This window comes from Molothrus ater, chromosome 2, assembly GCF_012460135.2.
Source record: "Molothrus ater isolate BHLD 08-10-18 breed brown headed cowbird chromosome 2, BPBGC_Mater_1.1, whole genome shotgun sequence".
Taxonomy (NCBI): domain Eukaryota; kingdom Metazoa; phylum Chordata; class Aves; order Passeriformes; family Icteridae; genus Molothrus; species Molothrus ater.
Window position 1 is genome coordinate 88,323,518 of NC_050479.2, and position 17,120 is coordinate 88,340,637.

At 41.9% G+C, this 17,120-nt stretch overlaps 1 protein-coding gene across 1 annotated transcript; it reads left to right on the forward strand.

Moving 5' to 3' along the window:
• The first annotated feature begins 4,399 nt into the window (after window positions 1–4,399).
• LOC118692359 (taste receptor type 2 member 40-like) lies at window positions 4,400–5,335 on the forward strand. Its single transcript, XM_036392120.1, has one exon. The coding sequence runs from the start codon at window positions 4,400–4,402 to the stop codon at window positions 5,333–5,335; it is 936 nt and encodes a 311-aa protein (XP_036248013.1).
• Window positions 5,336–17,120: the final 11,785 nt, after the last annotated feature.

Here is a 17,120-nt window from a genome sequence, read left to right on the forward strand (position 1 = left end):
GGGGGTCTCGAAAATCCTGGAATGTTGCCAAGAGTGTCTGGTGGCTTGATTTTGATCCATCCACAGAAATAACAAGAGTTTGAGGACAAGAGAATCACTTTAGAGTATAAGGTGTAAAATAGACACGTTTAGAAAGTGAAATATAGATTTTAAGGTTTTTTAGGTACAGGGGGGTTATGGAGACAAGATGGAGGGATCAGGGCGTGTCTTGTCCTTCTTCTTCCTTCTTCTTGTCCTCCATCTCCTGTGGTGATGTTGGCATTTGGGGATTGGTTTATGGTGAAGGTGCACTTGCCAACATGGGTGAAAAGCATTGGGAAATAAAGGTAAATATTGTGTACGTAGATATTAGTATAAAAAGACATGACCGCCCCGTGGGTGGTCAGAGAGTGCCTGTGACTGCTTGCAGATCAGACCTCTGTTGGGCAGACAGAAAATTTTGTAGATAAGAAATAATAAACAACCTGAAGACCGAAAAGCTGAAGAGTCCAGACTCGTCCTTTAAAACGCGTGCCACCCAAGAACCACACTACCCGTGTCGGGGCAGAGACAGACAGCCGAACCCGACATTTGGCGTCCCTGGGTGGGCACCCAGTGGGCACCCGGTGGGCACCCGGCGGACGACCCAGTGAGCTACTCGGCAGCAACCGGCGATCCAGCAGCATCCGGCAGCACTCGCTGAGCCACAGTGAGCTCTGTTGTGCACCTCTTGCACAGGGGCAGCCTTGAAGCACTGAGTGGGCAGCTCCCGAACTGGACTCATTCCCAGGAGAGCACTGATAACTCCTTGGGAAAACAGCCAGAAAGCAGCCAGCAGAATCTGCAGACGCGGCGGCCGCAGAGAACACCGCACTCCGCCTCCACCGAAGAAAGTTCGTAGCAGGACAGCCCGGATCGGAATCGGAAAAGGCGCCTCCGAATCCATCTCCTGTGACCTGCAGGCCAGAGACCAGGAGCCTTCGGACTGCTCTGACGACAGGAATTCGGTGAGAAGGTCCAGAATTAAGAACATGGGGGGTACACTTTCCCAGGAACAAATAGAAATTCTGTCCGACCTACAGGGCGTGGCAGACACACACACAAGGGGGATCCCAAAGAAAAAGCTTAGAGAATTACTGCTGTGGGTGCGGTGTAATTACCCGTACTCAGAAACAAGGTTGTTATTTGAGGTAGGCTTTTGGCAAGAAGTTAACAGACACCTATATTTTCTAGCCACCAATGATGATAAGACAGCCTTGAAATTGCTGTCTTCAGCAAGAATTATGTTAGAGGCGACCTCGACTCAGTTGAGAGGGTCAGCCAGGCAACAAGTTGTTGCGGGTCCCAAAAGGGCGGAGGGACCAGAGCAAGGCTCCAAGCAGAGATTGGCTCTGATCTCAATTAGCCCGGGGGAAAAGGTGCCCGAGAAAAGGGGACCGGGAGAAATGTCATTGCCTTCAGTCCCACCATCCCGAAAACCCAAGGGAACCCCAAAGCGCCCCGAAACTCCAGAGAGTGAAAGGGTTTCAGACTCTGACTCAGACACAGATGATGCCATTCCACTCCCTGATGAAATAAAGTTTTCTCCTAGCGATATCGAGGAATCAGAGGGAGAGGAGGTGGAAAAAGTGGCGGAGTCGGGGAGGGGGGTTCAAAGGGAACAAGCGGGGAGGGGGGATGCGCTCTCTCGCGGCAGGCGCGGCGGCGCGGAAGCGGCGGCGGCCGGCGGGGGGGGCGTGGAGGCGATGGGAGACACGGGTTCTGGTGCGGCTTTTGCGAGCGCAACGCCGAAAGCAGCGGCGGCCCTGTTTAGCGCGGTGCCAAAAAGCGCGCGGGTCGAGCAAGGCTCGGGGAACAGCCGGGGAGAGCTCTCAAACCAGCGCGGCAACGTCAGACACGGGCAGCAAGGGCGGAGCAGCTGCAGAGCTCCAGCGAGCTGCCACGGAGGGACGCAGGAGACGCGCGGTGGTGACGTCAGACCCGGAAATCTGGACCTGGAGATTGGCTCGAATCGCAGCGAGAAGGGGGGCACCCGCGGGGGGGGGGCTGCGCGCTTCGGCGGGGCGTGTGGATACAGAGTCAGAAGAGAGCAGGAGAGCACAGATCCCAGAGGCAGAGAAACGAGTACGCAGACGGAGGAAGAAACTCAAGTTGTGAGCAGCGACTCGGAAGAGGGACGAAAAGAATAAAAACTTTGGGGGGTTTTTTCCTTTGTGGCTTTGAGTGGGAGCATGACAATGAAATTTTATAAGGGTGAAGTCGTGAGCTTCATGATGCTCATGCTTTTATCTGTTGCTATAAGCAATAGAGCAAATCTACCTGTCAGTCAGCCAAAACAAAATGTTTGGGAAGCGTTAGCCCAGGCAGCAAATTTAGAAAGTATCTGCCTGACACATTCGAAACCAGGGAAACCATTCACAGCATGCATGGTTGGGTTGCCAGTGGGCGAATGGCCAATTCCAGGACATTCTCCAATGGAGATTTCGCAGGTCATCAAAGATCCTGTGAATGAATGGTGTGCTTGGACACATCTTTTACCTGTGGCTTCTACCGAACCGCAGGAACTGGAAATTTTTGGGTCCACAACAATGGAGCTATGCATGAAATTCGAAATTTCGAATGTGTCAAGGGCAAACAAAAGTGTTGATGTCACACCAAATCACGAATATTATAGAAATGCATCAGCCTGGTGCAATCACACAGTGACGACAGCCAAAGGATCAATCCAGGTTCCAGTGCAATTGCCACGTGGGTTGTTTTTAATTTGTGGGGACAGAATTTGGCACGGCATTCCTGCAAATGCCAAGGGAGGTCCATGCAGCATTGGGAGAATTTCAATGTTGTCACCAGATTTGAAAGTGTTAAGAGAGCAAAAACACAAAGAAAAAAGGTCCTTGCAACATTACAGTGCAAACTGTGATGATGAAGTGTACACTTGGGACAAGGCAAGGAGAATTGCAGCAGCAATTTTCTCACCTCAGACAGCGTCGGGGGTGGCCTTGACTCAACTGGACCACATGGGTTGTTGGTTGAGCAAGCATGCTCAATCAGTCTCTCTCGCTTTGAGTGATATGTTAAAAGACGTAAGCAGTGTGAGAGAGGCAACTCTGCAAAATAGGGCAGCAATCGATTATCTATTGCTCGCTCATGGACATGGATGTGAAGAGTTTGAAGGAATGTGCTGCATGAATCTCTCAGATCATTCAAGATCAATTCATGAAAGTATTCAAAACATAAAAGACAGTATAAAGAAACTAGGCGAAGTCACTGGATCATGGATTGATGATTTGGCGGGATTTTTTGATCTTTCTCCCTTATGGAGAGGGTTTTTAAAAATGGGGTTTTATATTTTAATAATTCTCTTAGTCCTCATGCTCATCGTCCCATGCATCTTTTTGTGTGTGAGACGTGTCATGAGTCAAGTTGCCAAAGAAGTCTTCTTGGTGCAAACAGAAGGGGGAGATGTGGGATCTCAGCACATCATTCCTGATGTTCAGAGATGCCAGGAGAACCCTTGGGGGTCTCGAAAATCCTGGAATGTTGCCAAGAGTGTCTGGTGGCTTGATTTTGATCCATCCACAGAAATAACAAGAGTTTGAGGACAAGAGAATCACTTTAGAGTATAAGGTGTAAAATAGACACGTTTAGAAAGTGAAATATAGATTTTAAGGTTTTTTAGGTACAGGGGGGTTATGGAGACAAGATGGAGGGATCAGGGCGTGTCTTGTCCTTCTTCTTCCTTCTTCTTGTCCTCCATCTCCTGTGGTGATGTTGGCATTTGGGGATTGGTTTATGGTGAAGGTGCACTTGCCAACATGGGTGAAAAGCATTGGGAAATAAAGGTAAATATTGTGTACGTAGATATTAGTATAAAAAGACATGACCGCCCCGTGGGTGGTCAGAGAGTGCCTGTGACTGCTTGCAGATCAGACCTCTGTTGGGCAGACAGAAAATTTTGTAGATAAGAAATAATAAACAACCTGAAGACCGAAAAGCTGAAGAGTCCAGACTCGTCCTTTAAAACGCGTGCCACCCAAGAACCACACTACCCGTGTCGGGGCAGAGACAGACAGCCGAACCCGACACAAGCCCACATTTGTAAACACCACAGCTCACCTGCTCCATAACCCTTCCAGTGTAAATCCCTTCACCATTGCAATGCAAACTCTTTGGCCAAATTAAAAACCTGTTATTGAATCTTCATTCAATTTGCATGCTTAAACAAATCAGCTGAGCTACCAACCCAGAAAACAAGATGTAAAACAGCAGAAATATTAAATGACATTAGGATACTTCTGCCCCTGAGATAAATAGGTGAACATTGCCCATAACAGCTCCTTGGAATTGGAGCGCCTGCCAGATCTAAGGCTTTCAGGAGCCCAGAGGAAGCTGAGTAATAATCACAAGCTCTTCAGTTGCAATGATGACATCTTTTGCTCTCCTTTGTCTGTCAATTGCCATAATTGAATGCATGGCAGGAATTCTGGGAAATGGAATTATCTTGGCTGCCAGTTCATTGAGCTGCATTGGGAGCAAAACATGGCCCCCATATGATATGATTGTGATCTCACTGAGTTCATCTAGATTCATTGTGCAGTCATGGAATATACTAGAATACTTAATGAGTATATTTTATGAAAACTTCTTTTGTCAAGAAAACGTGAACATAGCTTCCAAGACAATTTTTACATTTCTGAACTACTCCAGCCTCTGGTTTGGAGCCTGGCTTAGTGTCTTCTATTGCATCAAGGTTGCCAGTTTTACACAGTCTTTCTTCATCTGGCTGAAACTGAGAATTGCCAGGCTGGTGCCCTGGATGCTGCTCACATCATGGCTCTGCTCCTTCATAGCCGCAATTTCCTTTGCCTGGGATGTCTACGGTGTGCACAAGAACATCACTGCTCCTTCATCCATGACAAACTCTTCAGCATGGACAACCACAAGGAAAGACAATTTGGGTTTATTAATTCTTCTCTGTAATACTGGTGTAGGTATGCCTTTAATACTGTGTATGGTTTCAAGTATCGTGCTGATTCAGTCTCTGTGGATACACACCAGACGGATGCAAAATAATGCAAGTGGTTTCAGAGATCCCAGCTTAGAGACCCATATGAAAGCCATCAAGTCAGTCTGCTCCTTCCTTTTCCTTTACATTATATATTTTATTTCTGTTCTTGTCATCTTATTTAACTTATTTCCACCTTTAAGCAATGGAGAAATGATTTGTGTTGTTTTAATGGCTGCCTGCCCTACAGCACACACATTGGTCTTAATTTGGAGCAATCCCAAATTTCAAGAGCTGCCAGCTAGGATTTGGCACCACACTAACTGTCATGTCAGAACTGCATCCATGTAAAAGACAGTGCCTTAGCCTGGACTTTCTAGTTTAGATCCAGAACAATTAAATTGAAATCATCAGATGTATAAATAATAGATGTTGGAATGAGTAGATTAGGGCCTTGATCAGCAGTCAATAGGAAGGTGGGAATTTGCTTTATGTGGATGTCACTCTTGTTAACAATCATTGTGTATGTTGTCTATTATCGGCTGTACTTTCCTTGGAAATCACCACAGTTTCCCTAAGACAGCAGAAAAACAGGGCCAAGACTCAGACTAGAATGGAATCTCTTGGAATGCTTGAGGTTACAATACCTGATACAAATAGAATAGACATGTTTAAATTAAGCACAGACATGGACACATTCTGCAAATATAAGGCTTCAATGCAGTTTCTGGTTACTAAAACCTTCTAAAGAGGATTCTGAGGAATTCCCAATATTTTGAGAATACCTCATTCATCGTTTTAAAATCTGGTTGAACTCTAGTAAAATATTTCCTGATCCTAAAGGTGTCTATAACATTCCAACATGGTTTAAGAAAGAATTACATGGCCTTTTTGAGATTCCTCCTCTTGCTGAAAGAGTGATCTGTGTCACTGCATTATTGTTACATCAGAACTGGAGCTTCATGACTCTTTTCCAACTGCATGGCGATGTTACATACTTGTAAAGTAATTGACACTGAAACATACATGACTTGAGCTTTGTGTTCAGTAAGCCCATCCTGGGTCAATGTGTCTGGTTTGGATGCTGCCAGTCTGTTTGAAGCAATGTACCTGTAATTGAGCAGAGTCTGTGCCTGAATTGTTTTATTTTACAAATTAATAAATACCAAGTCAAAGAATAACTTGAGATGGAGTCTTCCTTTCCCTCATGACAGAAACTGGGCCCCAGGTGACAGCACTGGCTTCCATGAACATTTTGTATGCCATTTTACAGACATGCTGAAAGTTGAGCCCATGGCAATGGCACCCTGACATGCCATTGTCAGCACCGTGCATTGTCACCATGCTGGTTCCAGCCCAGCACCATGAGACACCCGTGTTGGGAGGGTTGGTCCATCCTCTGCCCTTCCCTGCTCTCCCTTCACCGGCCTGCAGGAACAAACCTCAGAGCTCTCTGACCACACCAACAGGCAAAACACGTGGGCTGTGCTCAGCCCACAATCTGTGTGTGCTGTCCCGCTCCTGCCTGAGCTCTGAGGCACACGGCTGCTCAGCAGGGACACCCTGAACAGCTGCTCTCACACAATTTGGTTTAATGTTCCCTTATTCCACATTCCTCAGGCACATGAGATTCAAAAGCAGTTCTTGTGCTATTTTCCAACCTCTATAAGTACATCTTCCCTCCAAAGCTTCCTTTCCATAAAATTAAATCAAGTGGTTACCAGTTCTTTAGCATACGTTTGGAAATCTAAGATGGAAAGCCAACAGAAATATTGGAAAGCACCTCATAGGGTCAGTCTTCTGGGAGACCTTTCTGTCTGTAACTAAACTCCTAACTAACTCTGTCCATATGAATAAAAATATTTTTAACATGCATTTTATACACCCTCTACTAAATCCCTGTGTTCTATTGGATAAATTGCAAGATAAGTTTGTCAAGGAATTTTTTCTGGGAAAGAAAGTAGCAACCTCTGTATTAGTTAGGAATGTGATATTTCTTGGGATTCGGATCCTCTGAAGACATGCATCTTGTCTGAGAGCAGGCAATTTCTCTTTTCTCTGTTCTGTTTGTAATCTAAAGGTGATTTGTTCCGTCCACCTTTAACCTGTCATTTTGCAACATGAAGAAGGTTTGGAAGTCATGGAATCAGAACCTTCCAAAACGTATGAACTGTTTCCACACACACCAATGTCACATAATTGCAATGGCAGCTAGATTCAAGTCTGGTACAGTGAATCAAATCATGAGTCAAACAAAATTCAAAGCTCATCCTGCTCTAACATTGCTGAAAGACATCATGCAAATCATCTTGTCCTGTAGCTCTTCACATTGAGCATCCAGGAAAAAACTCACAAGATTTTCTATGAAACTGCACACATGTAACATAAAGCAATGAGGCCAGCATTTGAAACAAAGCCCTTTTCTGTTAAAAGTACTTTTCTGTATTACTGTAATTTAATTATGAAAAAAGTCATCAGTGAGCAATTCAAAAAAGAGAATGAACTCCATTTCTTTTCCAAAGCACAGTATTTTCCAAGTGAAACAACAGTAATTTGATTAGAATCCTTAGCTCAAGGCAAGAAATGAAAACATCTGCATGAGAGATGACTACAGGATCCTTCTCTGATTTGCATTCCTATAAGCATGCCTGGAGTTTTCATTATGGAAATTCTGGACAACATCTGATGGACTCTGCTTTCAATGCCCACCAGAACATGATTTAAGAATTGGTAGCACATGTACAATTAGCAGTTGGGCACATTATCTGATGGTCCCTTATTAGCTCTGCATGTGCATATTGAAATGAAAGGCAGGAATGAACATTTAACTGGATAGAGTCATACACCAAAATACACATCTATTAAATGGACAGTTTCTTCACCAAAATTCTTTATTTTTTCATCTCAGAGGAACTTCGTTTGTTGAGAAATGGAAATGCAAGTCTTACTCATTGCTTCAGGCTGCAAGAGTCTTTCACAAGCCAAAAATTTGTTGTGTATTCAGGCCAATTCACTGAGCTCTTTTTGCACCTTTTATTTATGCAGTTAAATCTCTTAGAAAACTATCTTTCTTTTATGAAGGGACATTAAAATTATGATATCTGCACTTGGCTTTTGAATTATTTTCATCTATCCTATGAAATGGAATGAACACTACGCTAAGCTCAGAGTTGAAAAACAAATATTCTATTATCTTCAAGTAGCTGCACACATATGCAAATGTGTGTTGAATTAACCTAAAATGCAGAATGGGCAGAAATTTCAGTTCAGCCATGACAGCATACATGTGTTTGTGAAAGTCCAGGAGGAATTAATGTTAGTTGCTCAAAAAACAAAGGAAATTTCTGCTTAAGGGAGTTGTCAGCAAATCACTGTTTGTTTTTACGACAGCCACAGAAAGGTTGTATCCACAAGTACATCTTACATTCATGGATGCCCAGATCACTTATCAGGGAAAAAAGGAGACCTGAATAGAAAACCTCATTATTCAGTGTTTTGAAAGTTGACATTGCTTAAAAAACCACCAGCAAGGGTATCAGTAAAAATCAGATTTAATACTAAGCAACAGCATGACAAAGGTCATTGGCAAGGTTCACTCTACTACTTACTAGATGGTTAAGGCACACCAAGGGTAAAAAAGCAACAAAAAAAATCCACTCCATCTAAACAGAAATTAACCAAGTACTATCTATTTGTGTGTGTGTGTTTAGCTGTGTGTGATAAAAGGATAGAAAGGGCAAGGATAAAAAGAAACACAGCCTAAAAGCTTAATAGCACTCAAACTTAACAGTACTTTAACTTTACTTGTACCTTAAACTTGACAATTTAGTAATGGAACAACACTGAACAGCATTTAACATAACTTAAATTATACCTTAAACTTAAAAATTTAGCAAAGGAATAGCACTCAACAGCATTTAACTTAGCTTATAACTTAAATAAAAGTTACTTACAGGCCTAATTTACTTAGATACCTAAGATACTTAAAGCACCTGAGAGAGCAGCATTTCTCCTGTTTTGCCATAGCTATGCACACTTGTATGTGCACAGACATAAAGAGTCAGTGCAAGGTACTTGTGAAAAATTCCCCTCAAAGGTCATACATGGTCTCCTTGAGCCAGGTCTCATAAACTCTTGGAGATCTATATCATACCCAAGATAGCTCAGCCACCTTAGAAGGCATAAAATCAGCAGGATGGCTTCTGTGGTAGTGTTGGAAACAAAAAAGTTTTAATTAAAGGCAAAATAACAAACCTCTTTACAGAGAAAAACTGAGCCAGGGCAAGAGGTTCTTGCTCCTGGTAAAACACCTCACAAAAGCAATTAGTTTCTTTGTTCTATTCTTTTTCTAGTAAATTGCTTAGGCAGGACTTTTTGGCTTCTGTCCAGTTGGCTATCCTTAAGTTTGAGGTGAAGTCCCCCAGGTCCTATGAGGTGTCTTTTTACCTCATCGAGGAAAAAACATCTGGGCTTTTTTCCTTTTTAAAGAGTCAAAGGATACTTTTGTCACTCAGTCAACAGGGGGCACATTCCTACACGAAGGTAACAAAATACTCACTTTGGATGCCCTTGCATCTCCTCAATGGGCAAAGGGGCCTCAAGGAGTGGGGATACCAGCCCAGGATCCATTTTTATTTGGTGATCTCCAAGTGCAGCAAAGGAAAGTTTGCTGGGCCAGAGGGAGGTTGCTGGTTCCAGCCACTGTGGCCCAGGAGAGCTCCAAGGGTCTCATTTTGGAGCGCTGTTTGTAGACTGCAAGTGAGCGGGCCTTAGTCATAAAAATGTTCCAACCTGGCCATGCTTCAGGTCAGCACCCTTTCTTTGAAAGTGTGAAATACAAAGCTGGGTTTCGTGTCAGGTACACATAGGCAATGTGTGTATTTGTGATTGTGAGATGTGTGGAAACCAACCATGGGACAGTTATAAACACAAATTCTAATAATAACTGAGGAAAGTAAAGCATGGAAGAAGGCCTTTGAACCTATCCTTTGTTCGCAATTAACCATTATAAGTCTTAAGTTGATTTAGAGGCATTTGAATTAAGGATTTAAGGATGTTGCTTTTTGACAGGAACTTTCTGCTTGTAGCTAAGCCTTAAAGAGTTTTGAAGTATAATTTAGAATATTGCTTGTAGTAAGGATCTTTGAAACCATTGCTTTAGAATATATAAAAAGGAAACATGCTTATCTCACACCTTAACAAAACAGTGAAAAGCAGCTTGAGAAAGGAAGATGAACACCAACTCAAGGATTAATAATTTGGACCAAGGGAAGCTGGACATCACTGTTATGAGATTTATAGTCCTTGCAATCGAAAGATGGACCCACATCTGGAATCTGGACCTCACCAGCTGGGAGACTTCTTTCTTCTTTCAGAAGCTGGACCCCTAGCATCTGAGGATACTCCTTTTCTAGGATACATCCTGAGAAAAACTAAATCACAATAGTGCATAGAATTGTGACATAAAAAATGAGAATAGAAACTGCTGATGAGTTAAAATTGGGAATAGAAACTGCTGAGAAAGCTTATGAGTACCCCTATAAACACCTGTAAGCCTCAACTATCGATGTGCAGTTGGAGGGAAAGCTTCCCCCACTGTACCCAGCACTGTATTGCTCAGACTTTACCATATTAATTAATAAATTGATTGCTGCTTGAATATTGGCCTAGTCAAGCTTCTCATTTATAACAAAAGTGTGAGAATACGGATGTTACGCCGTTCAGGCAAGAAAAACAGCTTCCACGGTTGTTCATAAAAATTCCAGGAGCTCGTTAGGCAGCACAAGTTTCCGGGAGCAAACAGTGTTTCTGATGAGCTCAAGGAGCTGGGCCCAGGGGCTGCTCATCAAGGCCGAGGCCTAACGAGCATTCCTCAGATCACAGACAGTGCAGCTGAAAGGGCAGGGGCTGGTGGATAAACCAGCACAGCCAGTAGAAAGCTGAAGTGACAGGCAGCAGCCTAAATGGTCTAGGAGGAAAGAGCTACCAAATTCTTTCCCAGCCTTGTCTTAACAAATGCTGAGAAGATCCCACTGCATAAGAATAAGGCATCAAATAACTTGCACTTTCAAATGTGGGAAGAGAGTTGAAAGGGCAGATGAACGTGACACACACACTTGGTACAGAAGCAAGAGAACAAAAGGGTCAGAAAAATGAAGGGAACAACATAGACTATTGTATAACTGGGTACAAGTGCAAGAAACTAGCAGTATAAAGGGAATTAATAAACTAATTAATTGGTGTAGCTTTCCTTAATTATCTATTGCTGTATCTCAGCATTCAACTACGTGTTTCTTCATCACTTATGTTGGACACAGTCACAATTTTCAACTCCTGGACAGGCAAGATCATCAGAGTCTTCAGTGTTTGATACATTCCTTCCAATCAGGAGCATAAGGACACATTATGTATCCCTATGGGGATCCAATCCCTTTGCTTTACCAAATCAATTTCATCCAATCTCCATAGCCTTGGTTATTGATAATACTTAGGCTGACTCTACTCTATGTGTATGATGCTCAGTTTTTCTTTTGAAATCTCTTCAGACAGCAGTCACAAAGCTGATGCAGTTTAATTGACACAGCTTGCACTGAATTAACTTTTTTTTTTTGCCTGTTCTTTCTGGGCACAATATGGAAATGTAAAGAAGGATGATCCACAGGTTCTATTCATTTAACATAGAAAGAGTTAAATGCAGCAACTAAGAGAACATGCAAACAGCTATTCACTGTGGTTTGCATCCCTGTGACTACTGGTGGGCTTTTACAATCAAAGCATTCTATCCTCAGCTAAGAGAAATGGAAAATCCTATTGCATTTTTAAGGCTTTCCTGGACATCCACAACTTTGTCTTTTTCTGGATATATACTTTAAGAGCAATACTATCATCCTGATTTTAGTTTGATTAACCTATACGCAGATGATACTCGTGAAATGTAACAAATAACTTTCACATAGCATATTGAAAATATGCCTAATACATTTATTATAATGAAAAATTATAAAACCCTCCAAACATTAGTAAAAAGTGACTAATCACATCTGATGCCTAAATTTTCAGTTTTGAAATTATTTCCCTGTAAAGATATAGTCATTCTTCTGTTATCCAAATATGAAAATTTAAGGATTCAATCAGCTGTACATAATAGCAGACCTGGCAACTCTTGAACAGATTTTCTCCTTTATGTATCAAGACATGAGACATAATGTTTACTGCAAATTCCATTCTCCTTGACAGAAGATTCTGCCATGCAGAAAGAGCACAAAAAATATTTACGTCTATATCTTTTATTAATTAAGAGGCTATTTTTTACCACACATTTTAGATTAATAGCTATTCACAAAGCAAATACACTTGCATAGTTCCCACTTTCTCTTTCTGTCTCACATGCCCACACACTCATAGTAACCTGTAATTGAATTACAAAAGGAAAACAGATTTAAATTATTAGCAATAAACAATCATGGGTGCTGAAGGAAGAAAACATACAAACATTGCAAGCAGCAATGTTGATTAATGAGTGATTTGCATCCCTAAGATGCATCTTAAGCTAGAACAGTGGTGTTATGCTGGTTTGGTCTGAAGAAATTGTGGGTTTGGAAACCAGCTACCAGAGAGACCTGGTCCACTGTTTTTAACTTGTACCTTCAAATTCAGAGATGAAAAATTTAAATATTCAGAAGAAAAGTTTAGAAACCTTATCTTACAAAAAAGAATAAACACAGACATACACATCACCTGGTTCCTACTGAAACTTGAATCATTTTGATCTTGAGAACTGAGATGTTGGCATTTAATTAAAAACTACTCCTCATGAATCTCTCAAGCAAAGGTCAGAGCATAATCTGCCATAATTTATGCAAATTTTCAGTGGCCATTGTATCGGTTGTTCCATTGTTAGCTGACTGCACACTTGACAAGACATCCTAGACAGTGACCCCAAGTTAATTTTAATACACATGGTTTGAATAAATGGTGACTTAATAATTACATGGAATTAGCAAAACCTGAGGGGGAAAAAGTAACAAAATTATCGAGGAAAAATGGTACAGAAAGCAGCAATAATCACAAACACCTCCTCCTGTATAAATGTATGTATAAATTAAAATGTCTCAGTGGAAGTGCACTGAAAACATATGCCTTAGACCACAATTTAAAGAAATCATTAAAACTTTCAATTTGTTTAACTCTTCATTCAATGGGTCATAAGATCAAAATATAGTTTATTCTGAAATGAAATACATCTTATCTTTTCTTACAATAAAAATAATATTGGCTTACTCTTGAAGTCTCCCTGAAACCAAATTTTGTCAAATATTAATACTTCTTTTGAGTCCACATTCTTCAAGTGATACTTTTGCTGAAAAATTTCTGCCTGACACTTCTCCAAAAGCATTTGGGCTCACAAGATGGTAAATATATAACTAGCTTTTGGAAGGCTTTGACAAATACATTCATAAAGATAACACAAAGGTAAATACCGCTCCAGGTAACTTCATTTCAGATGTCTGTTTAAACCATTGTCAGTTTGAGATGCAGAGATTAATCCATCTCAAAGCTCAGGTTTATCTTAACCACAGGATACATCTCATTTCTCTGAAACTCAAAATCCCTCCAGCCCAGCCCGAGTAAGGAAGAAAGTGGTTTCCTTCCTAACTGCTCACTCTCCTTCAGGCAGCCCCTTCCTTACCTTAGCACTCAGTGTATTACCTTCATCTCTTAACTCCACCTATGTTTTGTTTAAAGATAACAGCAGTTCAAAGGCACATGTACTTACACAGCCCCAAACCGAGTTTTGGAGCAGCCTGTATTAACTTCAGACCACAAGACATGCATTTGGCTGTGCTTATCTTTCTCATTTTCACAGGCGTATGGGACTGACAGTCATAGGACCTGGAGGAAGCCTTCAGAAATGTGTACAGCCTCTGTACAAAGGGGCTCATACTCTGAATTGAAACAATTAGGCAAGAGTGGTTTTTCTTAGTTGTCTTGCAGTGAGTGATGTACTTTGAAATTCTATTTATAATGTGCAGCAGTAAAGGTATGAATTTCCCATAGATACAAAAGAACTGTGTTCAGAGGGATTGGAGGTAAAGATTACTGCTGTCCTGTCCCAAATTATGGGACAGGACAGTGTCCTGTGGGATACATGATGGCTTTTGGATCAACTCTGGCTCTGCATTTCTGTCATAGAAGCCCACATGGGGTGAATTTGCATGAAAGAGCAGGGCCTGTGCATGTGATACCAGAAACCAGATCAAAGAAAGAATTGGTAGGTGCTGAGAGACAAGTGAAACTCTCCTAAGAGTACATAAGGTCAGGAGACTCTCAGTCCTGCGGATTCACAAGAACAGAAAAACTCAGAACATCAAGGTTCTCCAGTCTCTCAAGGCCACAAGCACTTCGTGATACCAGGTAACAGTCAGTGAGTGTCTGAGTGTGAGTCAATAACTGGGCATAATGTGTGAGTTGGTATCTGCCATTAATAATAACAGCTGGAGTCTACTAATAGCCTAACTAGTAAGAAGTGATCTAATAGACATGAATTGTGATCTTTTTCTCTCCTGACTTGAATACCAACCAGGAAAATTTGCAAATTTACTCATGAAACTATCACATCCTTGCTCGACTCTCTAGAACTAGTACAGGCTCATTAATGGTTGCCTGCCTGAGCCACTCACTGACCAATAAATATTTCACTAATCCTGCTCATTATCCCTTCACTGACCTGCATACTTTGCACTGTGTTGATCATAGTGTAGGGAAGTCTGAGATGTTGCATATCCTCAGGGCAGAGTTCCTTGTCAAGTACCAGATTAAAATGCTATATGGTCACTATGGAGTAAGGCCTTTCTGTCTGCTCTACAGCAATCTTCTCTTGTATCTGCAGCAAAAGGATGATTTATTCAGAGGGTCTGTTGTGGTAATTCCTGAACAACGGAGAAGGGATTTAAGGGGACCATTGGAGTCACCAAATCTACATTTGTGTTAACAGAATGATACATGCCCAATAGCTCCTTTCAGTAATTATGACCTTGGTCATTACTGCAGAAGTTTTCTGTCACCATTTTACTCAGACCTAATTCCAGGGCCTTATTTTTCTCATTGTTATAAACCCCCTTGTGATATACTTCATTCTTTTCTTTACATTATATAGTCCATATTCCAGTTAGTGTCTCAAAATACTTAGAAGCAAAAGTTTGTTTTGCTAGGCTGGCAACTTTTTGAAGTCTCTACCCTCTGACTGTAAAATGGACTTTGTAGTCATCTGATCATCCATGAGGACATTCTTTGTATTCTTCCAACTCTAGCACATCATTTTGGTAAGTGAAGTATTGTGTTCAGTTTCTTAAGCAAAATACCTTAGAGTTGTTCTGCTGTTTCCTGCATGATTTTCCCAGAATCATAGCACCATTTTAGTTAGCAAATATGTTAATATCAAGTCCAACCATTAACCTAGCACTAAATCTAAGGGCCTGTGGCCCTAAGTGCCTCATCTACATATCTTTGAAATAAATCTCTGGATAACAACTCAGCCACTTCCTGGGGGAGTCTGTTCCAGTGTTTGACAACCCTGCCAGTGAAGCATTTTTTTCCCAATATCTCACCTGAGCCTCCTCTAGCACAACATGAGGTAATTTTCTTTCATGATGTCTGTTCTAACATCCATGGGCACTGGCATATACCTGGCTACATGGACACAGTGCCCATAAAAGAGGCTCCGGTCATCAAGGGCCTGTATGCTGAGGAACAGATCTTACGCTAAGGCTTCCTGGAATGAGTTTAAAATGTCAGAGAGAATTCAGTTGGTGGACACCTATCAACAAAGAATAGTGCTAAGTGAAACCACTGAACCTCAGTATAGGAACTGACATGACAATGGATACCTTACCTATCTCTCATTAGCACATCTGTAGTGGGATTTCCCCCACCCTGACCACATTTCCAAAGGAGTGGCAGTGACTTTCTGGTTTTCAGAGGTCTCTATCTGATAGCAGAAGCAGGATGCTCTGCAAAGAAAGGTCAGCCAGGAACTGAAGCTGACAGCAAACCAGTCATGAAGCAAGGCCTCAAAAGAGTTGCAATCCCATAGTACCTGAACAAAAAAAAAACCCTCCAGAACAGATCAGCAACAGCAGCAAGGTTAAGCCAGTAGTGCAGGCAATCCAGAAAAAGCCGAGATCGAGCCATAAAGTCAAGTCAGCAGATCAGGGTCAGGTATCAGCAAAGTTCATGGCCAGACCCCAGCCTGGCTGCCCTGTAGCTCTAGCAGAGACCACAGGCAAGTGTCTGAGGTCCTGAGCAAAGAACAAGTAGCCTCTGGCCAGACTCTCTGCTCTTCCTCTCATCTCTCTCTGCAGCAGTCTGACCCTGCTGGGCTATCCTACTGCAAAGTTACACAGAACTTGAACAAGCAAAGCCCAGTGAGAAGGGGAAGAGGTTGCAAAGATTGGTGTTCTAAGGACCCAACAGCATGGATGTTACTGAACTCAGAATTCTGGATAAAGAGCAGATAGATACCATCAGACAAAAGGAGGATGCTGTCAGTGTCATAAAGGGGAATGTGTGTTTAGACTGACGCAAACAGCATTCTGCAAATTGTTCCAGTTGTCAGAATGAGTGAAATAGCCACTATTTAATTAACAACAGCCTTTATTTCCCTAAAGTTGCCATTCTTGAGTGAATGAGAGTGCGGGTAGAATTACTAGCAGTGGTCACCTGAAACAAAAAGAAACTCAGCAGAGGAAACAGGAAAGCCTGTAATTTGAATCCTAAGGAAGATCTTTTTTTAAGAACTTCTGCCCAAAAAGTTATGCCCAAATAAGGAAGCCGTAAGCCTACCCCAGATACAGAGAGGATATCGCTTTTTACTCACCTCTAGTGATAAACATCATTTCTGTTGATTGGAGTGCAATTTCTTCCAATATGACAGGTAAGCTACAAATTAAAGGAATTTTCTTTCCCTTTTTTCTTCTGAAGTGATTCATAAATGACCAGTGTTCTACATTTTCATACTCCTTTTTCAGGTGAGAAATAACCACTTTGCACTGTGATCTGCCTGTGCCGCCAGTGTTGGTCCCACAGTAAAACAATTACGATGATGACACCAGATACGCAATCATGCTTCATATAAGGT